The 13288-nt window shown below is 39.9% G+C and overlaps 1 protein-coding gene across 1 annotated transcript; it reads left to right on the top strand.

Annotated features, from left to right (window-relative positions):
• The first annotated feature begins 925 nt into the window (after positions 1–925).
• Positions 926–10118, top strand: psat1 (phosphoserine aminotransferase 1). The gene is made up of 9 exons (XM_061767437.1): positions 926–1122; positions 2230–2290; positions 2512–2581; positions 4200–4405; positions 5823–5995; positions 7898–8067; positions 8730–8858; positions 9303–9440; positions 9789–10118. Exons 1-9 carry the CDS (start codon positions 1057–1059, stop codon positions 9889–9891), a joined length of 1116 nt encoding a protein of 371 aa, XP_061623421.1. The 5' UTR covers positions 926–1056; the 3' UTR covers positions 9892–10118.
• The last annotated feature ends 3170 nt before the right edge of the window (positions 10119–13288 follow it).

Here is a 13288-nt window from a genome sequence, read left to right as displayed (position 1 = left end):
GTAACCCAATAGATGTCAATTATTTTATTTCTTGACAGTTCTGGAATTTCGTTGTATCGTGTCATTTTGTAGCAGCTTTTTTAGATCTTTTGTCTGACTTGATTTTGTCGGGACAAATTCTGTTTTAAGTGATTTCTTGATTGAACAGGTCTGGAGGTAATCAACCTTGGGTGTGAGCAGTGAAAATTAACCCAAAATTGTGACTATCCATAATTAATTCATGAATTAACAAAGGGGTTAATTACTCTCAACACACGGCCAGGTAACTTTGAATAGTTTTTTTCCCTTAATAAATGGAATCACCATTTAAAAACAAAATTTTAAGTTTCCTTAAATTATGTTTGTCTGACATTTACATTTGTTTGATGATCTTAAACATTAGTGGGGAAACTATGCAAAAATATTAAAATGTAAGAAGCATATACTTTTCCATATACTTCACTACTACTATACTATACTTTTCTCACGGCGCTGTATTTGCCCTGCAATTGGCCATTGACCAATCCAGGGTGTACCTTGCCTCTTGCCAAAAGTCAGCCGGGATAGGCTCCAGCTCACCCGCAAGCAACCCTAATGAGGGAAAGCACTGTAGAAAATGGATGAATAGATATTATTCACTCATCATATTAGCTACAATTACACAATCTAATCCAGCCAATACACGAATACAGCACAGGTATAATGTAATAATGCTGAATTTAAAGAAAGCAGTATTTTTACATGAGTTTGATAATAGTTTGATTTTGAGCCATGTTATCTTTTGCAAATAAAAAGCATTCTTTGAAACAGTTCTCATTTTCTTGTGCAATTTTATTGAGCCGAAAGTCCGAGTTCACACCGCTGCTATTGAACGCATCGCACGTTCGTGATTTGATAGCTTTTATGTCCGAGCTCCCCTTGAACGCACCGCGTGCACGCCTCCTGACTTGGCCTCCTCCTGCATTGGGTGGCGGAAAACAACTGGAGCCTTTAGGCGTAAAGCATCCACGTCGCGACTACTATCGCTTTCTAGCTCTCGCTTTGGGTGTGTGTGTGTGTGTGGCCTTCTTTAGCAACATGGAACCTCAAGTCAACCAGAAAACTATCAACTTCGGACCCGGGCCCGCTAAACTACCGGTGCCGGTAAGATTTAGCTTTTTTTTTTTGTTGTTTTTTTGCTAGCGATGTGTATACCTGCTCCTATCGTGATGATAACAACAGCCAGTGCTGCAGTTATTTTAATGCATTTTATTTATCAACTCATTTTGATTTGAGGTCATTAAAAAACAACGAAAATATGCCAAAAAGTAAAAAAAAATAAAATAAAGTAAAATAAATTGCTGGACAGAGTGACTTGGTTAAGTAAGTGCTTATCAATAAAAATGTGTCATTGTGGAGCACTGCATTATTTTCTGCTGGACTGTGTATTCGAATTGTGCAAATGAAATGCGGGTCGTTTGTGCTCCCTGTGTATAGAGAGAGAGAGAGAAAAAAAAAAGCTTGCTCGTGACTGAATGAATGAGCAGCGGGGACACTTTGGCATCGCTCAGCAACAAGCTGAAAGCATGCAGCTGAGTTGCATCAGCCTGCCCCCTTTTTATTCATGTGGAACGTTGTGATCCATTTGCAACTGCACATTCAGGCCGTTTCCACATGGCATCCATCCATGACTCGATTAGTCATTCAAAGTCAGTCGTCTAACTCGTTGTCTAACATTTATCCTTCATTTTGCATTGGTGTCTTTGCACATAGATGTTCACCCTGCAAAGTAGCAGCAGTTTTGATCGCATCTGAAATGTCTTCAGTGTGTATATATAGTTTTTAAGTGCATATCTACAGTCACCGTTCCATTTTATTATGAAAAAAAAAATCAGTCTATTTGGATGTACGTGTAAATCAGATCAACTCAAAGATTACTGTTGTTTTCATTTTGTAAAAAAATCTGAATTCTTTTTAAAATGTTTTTTATTTATTACATCTCAGATAGTGTTAATCGTGTCAAAACTGACCTTGTAACCTTTGAAAGGGAATACTTTTTGACACAAGTCTCGTATTGGATGTCAATATATTGTGTTCCACGAGTGTAAATAAAGACTAAAGACAAGTGTGCAATATGCAATAATTTCACTCAATCCATAGTGTTAGTGTTATGCACAGGCACCAGTCTGGCAGCCTCATTATATTTTGGAAATCTTCCAACCATCCTCATGTTTTCTTGATTTCATGATTTTATTTGGACACATATTGCAGGTCCTGGTTCAAGCCCAAAAGGAGCTCCTCAACTACAGAGGCCTTGGGATCAGTGTTCTTGGTAAGAAGAAATGCACCTGCATTGTCCACTTTTCGTCACTAAATGTTGTTGTTGTGAAAACTGCACGTTTATTTCAGATTTAAGTTATAACAACAAATTCTGTCATCTCAAATGCTTTTTGTCTTTTGGTTTTTTTTTTTGCACTATGTTGGAAAAGATCAGTTAAAAGACTGGATGTGGACGAATTCAGTAATACTGAAATCACTTTTTCACACCTCTAGAAATGAGCCACAGATCGTCAGATTTCATCCAAATCATAAACAAAGCAGAGAGTCTCCTCCGAGAGTTGCTGTAAGTAAAAACGTGACTTCAATGTAGTCCCATTGTACAACTTGAGCAAATATAAAATCCTGTTTTTATTTAATTTTTTTTAATTTTAAAAAGTTGATGATAGCATCAATGTTGACAACTTGAATTAAAAAAAAAAGTTGGTCATAAAAACGATAAATATAAAATCAATCAGCGTTCCTCCCGGTTCCACATAGCACCTACGCCGGCGCCTTCTCGATCGATTTTGCAGCATTATTAAACGTATCATCTGGACATCTAGGTCCATTTGTTCTCGCAGACTGTTCCACGGTTGCCATTGTTGTCGCTGTGTTCCTTGTTACGGAAAGGAAAGTAAAAACGGCTACCAGAAATGACCCAAAAAAATGCAGAGGAAACTCCACCCGGTGACGTCGTAGCCAGTACCAGCCGTAGCGACACCACCGACTTGGAGGAGAACTGCAGCACGCTTTCAAAACAGCGTGCGTGGGTTGCGCTCGAGTGCAAAGTGCATGCGGGGTAGCCGCAGTGATGTCAGCGCGGTCGCCGTCCGCACGAGTATAAAGAAGCCTTAATAGAGCAATAGTCTGGTACAGTGACCCTTGTGCAAATGACGCAGAGACTTCAAGAAATTTAAGCGTTCACCCCCCAGCCACCTACCCACCCACACATGCACACACACACACACACACACAAATGTATTGTAAAAGGCCCAGCAGAGGATGTACTTTCTGCAGCTTCTGAGGAAGCACGGTCTGCCATGGAAGCTGTTAAGACCGTTCTACACAGCGGTCATCGAACCAGTCCTGTGTTCTTCCATCACAGTCTGGTTTGGTGCTGCTATAAAAAAGGACAAACTCCGACTGCAAGGGACAATCAAAACTGCTGAAAAGATTGTCTGTACCCCCCTACCCACCCTTGAGGACTTGCACGCTGCCAGAACTAAGACAAGAGTGTGCAAAATCCTCTCGGACCCGCCACATCCCGATTATCCCTCAGGTAGGCGCTACCGATCAATGCAAACTAGAACTAGCAGACATTCCAACAGCTTCTTCCCTCTTGCCATCAACTTCTTAAACTGCTAACCTACAATTCCATTGCAACATGTTGCCAATTTTTTTTGTCTTGAGTTTGTTGTCACATTTCTGTTGGGCCAATTATACGTTGCTCGTGCACTCACTGTAGTAGTCTCACCATGCTGCACTATTTGCATATCTGTTGTTGACCAATACTGGCCACTCATCCCAGAGTAGCATCTGCACCACTTGCACACTGACTGAGGAGTATCTGCAACATTTGCACAATTGACATTGTCCCAGATTATCGCGCTACTAGTCACTTTAAACTGCATACACTCCTTGGAGTCTCGGCACCCTTTTCACAATGGTCATTGCACCGGACTCTTGCTACATTAGTCATTCAAACTGCTCTAAGTGCTAGAGGACTTACATCTTTTGCACAATTGGCAAAAAAAAAAAATAATTGTACAAGTGACTGTTTTTGTCATTGTCTTTATGTCTCAAAAGTGTTCTCTGTTGTCGTACTTGAGCGGCTCCAACTACCGGAGACAAATTCCTTGTGTGTTTTTTGGACAAATAAAAGTGATTCTGATGTCCTCAATGAGCTGTTGTCGTCACCACAGAAACATTCCAGACAACTACAAGGTGATGTTCCTGCAGGGCGGTGCATCGGGCCAGTTCAGCGGTATTGCCCTCAATCTGATTGGCCTGAAGGAGGACAAGTGCGGCGACTACATCGTGACGGGCACGTGGTCGGCGAAGGCTGCCAAAGAGGCGGAGAAATATGGCAAAGTCAACGTAGTTCACCCGAAGCTGGATAGTTACACGAGTGAGTGCATGCGTTTGTGTGTGTTCCGTCCTACTCTTTTATTGTTTAACATGCAACAAAATGTATGGCTCGTGATAGAACAGCCTCTCCGGGTGAACTGTTAGTTGGTTTTCGTTTTAACAAACAAAACTTGGTGTTGACGACTCGCGTAAGGATTTGCTGTCAGAAATATTGAACAGGTTAAACATTTACGATTGTCGGCCCTGAACGTTTTTCGAACGGATCTGGGTGGCCCATTCACATTCAGGATAATCTTTCAAAGACACCCGATAATCGGACCTTTGCTGACTTAGATATGAAGGGATGCAAAATGCTCAAATTTGGCCCAATTGTCAGTTTGTGTGTTTCCTCTGCCTCGCAATCAAACAAAACCAAAATGTGACGGCATAATGGGTGTCCCAGTCTTTTGTGTAATGGGGTGCACAACGAGGCTAATGGTCAATGAAACACTCTGGAATGTGGCGTCTTCTTTCCTCACGGTTGATCTAATGTGCCACTTCATTATCCGGCTGTTGTGCAGGCATTTCATCGTGTCATTGAATGCCTCACTTGGTTGAAAGAGGAAAATAATGCTGTTTAAAAAAAAAAAAAAAGGAAAATTTGTGCGACCATTCAGCCCACAAAAGGAAGTCTTTGCATGCATCCCGGCTTGACTTAAGCAACTTTTAAGAGGAACCACAAGTCTCAACATCTTGTTCATGTTCATCTTCAGGCAGTGTTCATATCTGAGTACTGATTCAACTCCTTTATTTCAGTAAACGTAAAAAAAAAATATATAGAGTCTAAAATGTACCTAAGTAGTTGGGTAACGTACTGTGAGTTATATACATGACCTGTTTTGATAATGAAGAAGCTTTGCACACATACATACACACATAGTTTCAGTTTTTTTTTGTTAACTTGCATAATGCTTATACTAAGAAGAAAATATCAAGCTTTGCAAGCTAAATTCTGACAGGCTAATCAAGACTGAATTGACAGGTCTTGAATTTAGCACCTGGATGGGGAATATCTCGCCCTGAATGTGTTGCGTCATTGGCATCCCTAGTTCACGTTCTTCCATGTTGCTGATGTCCGTGTTTGTTTTTTTTTTCTCTCAATCAAGCAGTTGACTTTATCACTCTCTATTTCTCACTTTTTTTGTTTTTGTTGTGTCATCATCCGCCGAGGTTGAAAAACGGTAACCAGCATATTTTGACAAAGAGTAGAAAGTACAGATATCGCTGTTCAAATGTAGTAAAAGGCTAAAGTTGTCAAAAATAGTACAAATACCAGAAACATTTCCTTCAGTACATTTGATACTTTCACCACTGCAATTTGCTAAATTGTTCATCTAGTGTTCAATACTATCAGGGAGTGGTAAAGTGTTTTTTTTGTTTTGTTTGTAAATCCTTTTGTATGTGGCATCTCCTTCCAGAAATCCCAGAGCCCAGCAGCTGGAATCTGAACCCGGCGGCGTCCTACGTGTACTACTGCTGCAACGAGACCGTGCACGGTGTTGAGTACAACTTCACGCCCGAGACCAACGGGGTGACCCTCGTCAGCGACATGTCCTCCAACTTCCTGTCGCGGCCTGTGGACGTCTCCAAGGTGAGGAGATCTGAATAGTCTCACACCAAATGACTCAATCTGTTAAATCTGTCTCACAGTGGTGACTTTGCTCTACTAGATTTTTCTTTCTAATATGCGTGTTGTACGTAATACAGAGTAGGGATTTGATTGCAGAACCAATGAGCATAAAAATAGATAAATAGACTGCTAGAGGATTTTATTCATCCTGTGAAGTAAATGAAATCATCACAGCAGTGCAATTAACACACACAGCCCTGGAAAAAAAATGAAGAGCCCAAAAACACTAGGTTTAAAGATGACTGCAAATGTAAAGTTAAATACAGCTGAACTGTACTGTACTTAGGCAGTGATTTGCTAGAGTGAATCCATGTGGATCTAGTGGTACTTGTACCACACTGCTCTAAATGACAAAAATTCAAAATACAAATATTATGTTGTAGTTCATAGAATAAAAAAAAAATGTTCATTATAGTCTTTGTTAATATGCATAGTATTAATTGCACATAAGAAGAATTTATCTTGGACACAGTGAAAAGTTGTCATACACACATTTTGATATTGTCTGTGTACATGATTTGCATATTGTTGCTGTTCATTTTGGTTGTTTTTTGATGTGAGACGTTCTTTGATTTTATTTTCTGTTCCTGCTACAAATAATAATAATAAAAAAAAACTAAAAAAATAAACAGCAACAACTGTATATGCATATATATTCCCAATTGGCCTGTGGGGCCGTTTTTATTCAGCCCTATGAACACTGCCTAGCAACAAGGGGCCGCAAGAATCAAAGCAATAGATGAAGCTCTACTTTGCTTTTCCGCAAATTAGGTGCTGTTGTGGAAAAATAAGTCCTCATTCTGATTGAGAATCCCCGAAATAAACACTTGACAACAAAGTAACTTGGGCAGTTTATTATCTTTGCGAAGAGGTCATGTAGACATGCAGCATCTCGAAGGTATGGCCAAGAGGGGTGTCTCAAAACTCAAAAACTGGATTTTTATACCTTGCTACATTGCAAATGATGATCAATACTCTACTGACAGGCACAGCCAGGTGGTCAAAGAAAGTAAGAAACAGCGTGTGGTCTAACAGGGACGTCTCAAAGGGGGCGTTTCCCTCCCTCTCTTGGAAATGCACTCAGCTCCACACCTCCACACCTTTCGCTATTGACAGACTGGAATCGCTTATTGCGTATTCTAATAAACCAGCCGTTGTGAGTCACTATTGAAGGTATAAAAACACACCGAAGCCAGTGGAAGTAAATCAAGGATTAAATTTTCCATTCAATACATTTCATCAAAGGTTGCTTTTATAATGACTCACTGTGTTTTTGTTATGATTCATAACCTTGTCATTAGAATAGTAAGTTATTTAAAAAAAAAAACATAAGAGAAAGAGAGGGTAGCCTACTATAGTTTAAGCACTATAGTGGTTGGAAGCAAGGGATGAAAAATTCCAGAAATGTTCAAATTTGGAAAATGTCCATAGAATTCGTATGAATGAGCGTGCTTGAATATTTCTACTTAAAAAAGGTATTCTAGTGGTTCCGATGTCTGCCTCACAGTTCTGTGTTTTGGGGTTTCGATCTCGGCACTGGTCTTCCTGTGTGGAGTTTGCATGGGTTACTCCAGCTTCCACTTTCAAAAAACATTCCTGTTAGGTTCATTGAAGACCTGTGAATGTAAATGTGAATGGTTGGCTATGTGCCCCGAGATTGGCTGGCGACCAGTCGAGGGTTCACCACACCTCACGCCCAAACTCAGCCGGGGTAGAGAAAGTGTTCCAAAATCCCATGCTTAGTGTACAGAAATGTAGCATTGCTTTGCAAATTTATTGGTTGCCCAGCATTTTCCCCATTGACAAATGAATGCTCCCTGTCTGTATCAGTGGAAACTTTTTCTGATGTGCTTTTCTGTGTAGTTTGGTCTGATTTATGCGGGCGCTCAGAAGAATGTGGGCTGCGCCGGGGTGACGGTGGTCATCGTGCGTGAGGACTTGATAGGCCACGCCCAGAAAGAGTGTCCCATCATCCTGGATTACAAAGTGCAGGCCGAGATGAACTCGCTGTACAACACGCCGCCTGTTTTCAGGTCACACCACAATGCACTCGACTGTATGCTTGCTGTTTGATTTTTCTGGTTTTATTAAGAGTAGCGGGACCGTGACTTACCAATTTGGTTTTTTTTGCGTTTCGAGCCATTGGTTGGTCTGTTATTTAATTATTTTTTTTCCAAAATTTTTAATTACGATTGAGCTTTTTTTATCAAATTTTTTTTTATTTTTTTATTATTATTATTTTTTTTTATAGCTAATCATGGGTCCTAAGAAAGTGAATGCTAAGAAGAAGCAGAGGGCGTCTGTTCTGCTCTCCCTGAGTGTGGCGTGTCCATTTGGCAGCGATGTTGTGTGTTTGCTTCGTTTATTGCCACTCCCAGTTTAAGTTTACTGTAGCTCTAAAGCTATAACGAAGAGACGCGTAACTTTGTCTTACGACAAGTATGCTAGCTCAACGCTAACACATAATGTTAAAACGCCATGGATGGACAAACAAAATTAGAATCAATATCGCTGAAATTATAAATCTTTCAACAACTGATATTTGAATACAGACAAGGAAGCAACACATAAAGACAGCGCTATAACAATACTCAGGGCTGCTACGATTAATTGAATAACTCCAATAATTTGATTACAAAAAAATGATCAATATTGTGGTTCTTGAGTGTTTTAAAATGTGCATTTTCATGTACAGTATCTACATCATGTGTCTGGTTCTGGAGTGGATCAAGAACAACGGCGGCGTCGCAGCCATGGACGCACTCAACAAGCGGAAGTCAGACTTGATTTATGACATCATCAACTCTTCCGATGGCTTCTATGTGTAAGTAGCGAAGGTGTTGGTAACGACGGTTGCAATCACTCTCCTCCCATGTTTTGTTTAATAGTGACACTTTCACAAACATATGCATTAATCCAGACTTCTAATCTTTGAAAATGGATTTATTGAGTATGTTGATAACATGTGGAACCCCAATTTAAAAAGTTACGTGTACAGTTAATAAAGGTTTTATAATAGCAACATTTGGATCTTGAAACATATTTTTTTTGGGGGGGGGGGGGGGGTATTGCTATTGTGTCCTATGGGGAAAAATTTCATCTAAACAAATTGGAATTTGCCTTGCATGCTCTAATGGATTATTTGACTGAAGAGGTTCCCCTGTAGGTCCTTCTATAGAATTGTGCAACCCAAAAAGACAACAAATGACACATAAATGTCTGTCAACATTAATATTTGCCTGATGTATTTGTCATCTGGACCCACTAGGTGCCCAGTAGACGAGGCATGTCGAAGCCGCATGAATATACCATTCCGTATTGGAAAGAAAGTGGCTGATGAGACCTTGGAAAAGGAGTTTCTGAACGGGGCATCCAAACGTGGAATGATCTCGCTCAAGGGGCACAGGTTCGAATTTTGCCACTTTTACCAGTCATGACTCAACATGAAGGCACGTGCACACAAATCCGCATAAGCAAGGTATCCCTAAACATTGGCCATTCTTGCCGGTCAGAAGCCCGAAGAAAGTAATTTCCGGAAATGTCAATGTACCAGCAATGGAGAAATTAAGAAATATTATACAGTTAATTCCGGAGGTGTCACTTACTCGCAGAGTTTCTCAATTTGCAGCAGGGGTCAGATGACTGTACTATATATTATATATATATATATATATATATATTATATATATATATATATATTTTAGTACGATTGACAGCTGCTGCAGTTGTGACAATAGTTTGTCTGCCCCTGCAGGTCAGTTGGGGGAATCCGTGCCTCTCTGTACAATGCTGTAACACTGGAGGACGCTGAAGCTCTGGCGCAGTACATGAAGGAATTCCTAAAGGAACACCAGTAAAACGGGCCGGAATAACTTGTGCACTGAAAAAGAAAAAAAAAATCTCTCATTGAAATGATAGTTATGGACCAATGGTGGATGTAGATGACATTGATTTGTTTGATCCTAACCAACACTAACATGCGTATGCACGCACACTTGGCTGATCCATTGACATTGTTTTAATGTAAATACCATTGGTAATTGTTTACAGGTTTAACCTTCAAATTACAATCATCTTTATTCTTTCTGGTGTCATTTCTTTGTGTCGATGTTACTCTCAGATAATGTCGGTTAACAGTGGGGAAGAGAGAGATGAATTTGCTAAACATGGCCACCAGGTGGAGGTGTTCACAAAGACGTACAGTAATCAAACCGACTAGTGGTCGCTCAGTTTCATGATTTTGCGTGTGTTCACCGTAATTGAAATCTGAACCAGGTATAAAAAAGGTGTATTTTTAATTTTTGACGATGACTAAAATACAATTTACATATAATTACCGAGCTTCACGGTGGATTAGTGGTTAATTGACCTCTCAACTCTATGATTGATTTATTTGGGATGGAGTTTAAGGGATCCATCCATTCATCCATTTTCTGAGCCGCTTCTCCACACTCGGGTCGGGGGCATCCTGGAGCCTATCCCAGCTATCATCGGGCAGGAGGCAGGGTACACCCCGAACTGGTTGCCAACCAATCGCAGGCCACATACAAACAAACAACCATTCCCACTCACATTCACACCTACGGGCAATTTAGAGTTGTCAATTAACCTAGCATGCATGTTTTTTTTTTGGGGGGGGGGGGGGGGGATGTGGGAGGAAACCGTAGTGCCCGGAGAAGACCCACGCAGGCATGGGGAGACCATGCAAACTCCACACACCCGGGGCCGGGGGTTGAACCCCGGTCCTCAGAACTTTGAGGCACACGCTCTAACCAGTCGGCCGCCGAGTTTAAGGGATAATAAAATAAAAACATCAATATACCTGTATATGCATGCTCAATGGGAGTTAGGTGATTTAATTTATGCAGTATATTCAATCTGCATTTTATCAATTAAGTTACTATGTATTTCTACATAGATTCAATGTCATTCAAAATATTTAAAAAAAATGTTGTCATAAACTATTGGAGAATACCTAGTGGGATACATTGAGGTCATCTGCGACCAAGCAATTCTAGTTTTTTCCTTTTCTTTTTTTTTCTGAGCACTTAAATAGATGGATTCAGAGGGTGACGCAAAGAAACCTTTCAACCTTTACTGCGCCAAGGCACATTTTTTTTCCATTACAAAAATCTCACAGCACACCACCACCCCAAAAAGAAGATAATAAAGAAAAGCTAGCTATAGCAAAATATAATGAAAGAGAAGTTAATGTTGTTACTATTAATTACTATGATAAAATAAAAGTAACATAAAAAATAAGTATGTTCTACAACAAATTTGCCCCGCGCGGTACCCTGGGAGTGCAATTGCGGTTTCTGTTTTGTGCGTCATGGAACTGAGAGCTCTAACTAACAAAAAATGTGAGGGTTATTGAATTCTAAGTATTTCAAAAAGTGCATTTGTATGTATTATTGAGTAAACAAGAACAAAAATGCTACTCGGCAAACATGAGGCTTGTTCTCGCCTCTAATTCCAAAATTTGACCATCGACTTTCTTTAGCAGAATTATTTATAAGTTTATAAAATAGACAGTTTAAAACAGTGACCGGTGTTTTAACCTCTCCCTGAGTGACATGCTTTTGTCATATTACCCCAAGGATCAAAATGTCACAACGAGCATATACACTGAAATAATGACCTTGTCTCAATTCACTCACAAATGTACTTCGTCAGTGTGAAATCTGTGAAGTTGAGCACAAAGCTATTATTCTGATGCATGAATGGCAACAGGTGGATACACAGATTAATTGTATTATACCTTTTGCCATCTAGTGGAAGCACCTTCAATTGTTCTGCCTGTCAGTATACGTCGCTGGCATAGATACATAGATAAATAACGACAAATCATTTGTGGTAAAGAAATAAATACGTTTTCAGAGCAATTAAGTTAAATTGGATAATTTCACAGCACAGTGTTTGGAAATTGGTGCCGTGGTGCGTCCAAACGATTAATCGTCTGACTGATTTTTATGGGCCAATATTAGCCCTTTCAAAATAATAATTGGCTGGAGTTTTGGAAGAAAAAAAAAATTCTGCACATTAACAAATTACAACATTGGACAACGACAATGATATTCAAACAAACAAGAATACAGGAAATAAAGAATAAAACAAAAACAGTGCACAAAATGATAAACACACACATACACAAATTCCTCTGTTGTAAAGTCAAGCAAATACTAATGGACAAAGTATTGTAAAACAATAAAATGTTCTGCCTGAAATTCATATTTTTGTTGAAAGCCTTAAAGGACCAAAAAGGAAGTCATTTTATCAATTATATATATATTTTTTATTAATCTGCATCCGATTTTTTTTCCTGCCAAATATCGAAATTAGCAACGGCTTCAAAATATCTATATCGGTCAGGCCCTAGTCATTTTCCCACCCCAAAAATATGTTTTTAACCCTGCATCAAAAAAAGTGTGCAAGTGTAAGATGAGAGGAGGCAGGGGGGCTTTGCAAGGCGAGTGGGGTTAGAGTGGAAGATGGGAGGTTGTGGCGGGATTGTGTGGCGATTGGCGTGGCGTCGAGCCTCGCTAATGTGGAAGCTAAAGCCGGCGTTAGGCTGGGGTAAGGCGGCGGTAATGAAAAACACCAGGGAAGACAATATCAAACGGCTCCTCTACATCCTGCAGTGGAGATTATCCGGCAGCAAAGGAGCGGGCCCCAGCCAGGGGGGAAGCAGAGGCAGGCTTTAGTGCTGCTGATTGAGTCTCTTGTCAAGAGCGCCATGCTTGCAATGTGAAAAGTTACTACTGTGACTGACTTATACGCTCCATTTCACAACACATACACACTTACAACTCTGCTATATACAGATAATGTACATGCAGTCTACTCAAGCTGGAGTTTACTGAATTGTAAATTCATCCTTGAACTACTTTTTATCATAGTGGATTCACGAGCATATGGGTGAACTTTAGGTATGCTTTTCTTCATGTGGAAAAACAAAAAAACGCCCATATTCTATAAACTACGAGGTTTCCCCTTCAATGTGGGCCAGACGATCAACCAGCACGTCTAAAAAGAGATTTAATTTGCTCCGTGACCACAATTGTAACTCAAAACATTCATATCTGAAATCATCTTTCCCATTGAAATGAATGGAAATGCCATTAATCTGTTCCAGCCTGGACCCCCCCCCCCAAAAAAAAAAAAATAAAATCTTGTAATATGTTTTTTGATAAGGAAAGTAGCACTTTATAATATCATACTTCATAAACATATATAGTAACAATGTAATGAAAT

Source organism: Phyllopteryx taeniolatus, chromosome 3 (assembly GCF_024500385.1).
Source record: "Phyllopteryx taeniolatus isolate TA_2022b chromosome 3, UOR_Ptae_1.2, whole genome shotgun sequence".
NCBI classification, from domain to species: domain Eukaryota; kingdom Metazoa; phylum Chordata; class Actinopteri; order Syngnathiformes; family Syngnathidae; genus Phyllopteryx; species Phyllopteryx taeniolatus.
Note: the sequence above shows the minus strand (reverse complement) of the source record. Positions and strands in the feature narration are given on the sequence as shown.

What these genes read in the sequence shown, in the direction of transcription:
- psat1 (XM_061767437.1), top strand. Translation starts at nt 1,057, where the DNA reads ATGGAACCTCAAGTCAACCAGAAAACTATCAACTTCGGACCCGGGCCC. An exon ending in CCTTGGGATCAGTGTTCTTG is followed by an intron (nt 2,291 to 2,511) that starts GTAAGAAGAAAT and finishes TCACACCTCTAG; the next exon opens with AAATGAGCCACAGATCGTCA. An exon ending in AGTCTCCTCCGAGAGTTGCT is followed by an intron (nt 2,582 to 4,199) that starts GTAAGTAAAAAC and finishes TCGTCACCACAG; the next exon opens with AAACATTCCAGACAACTACA.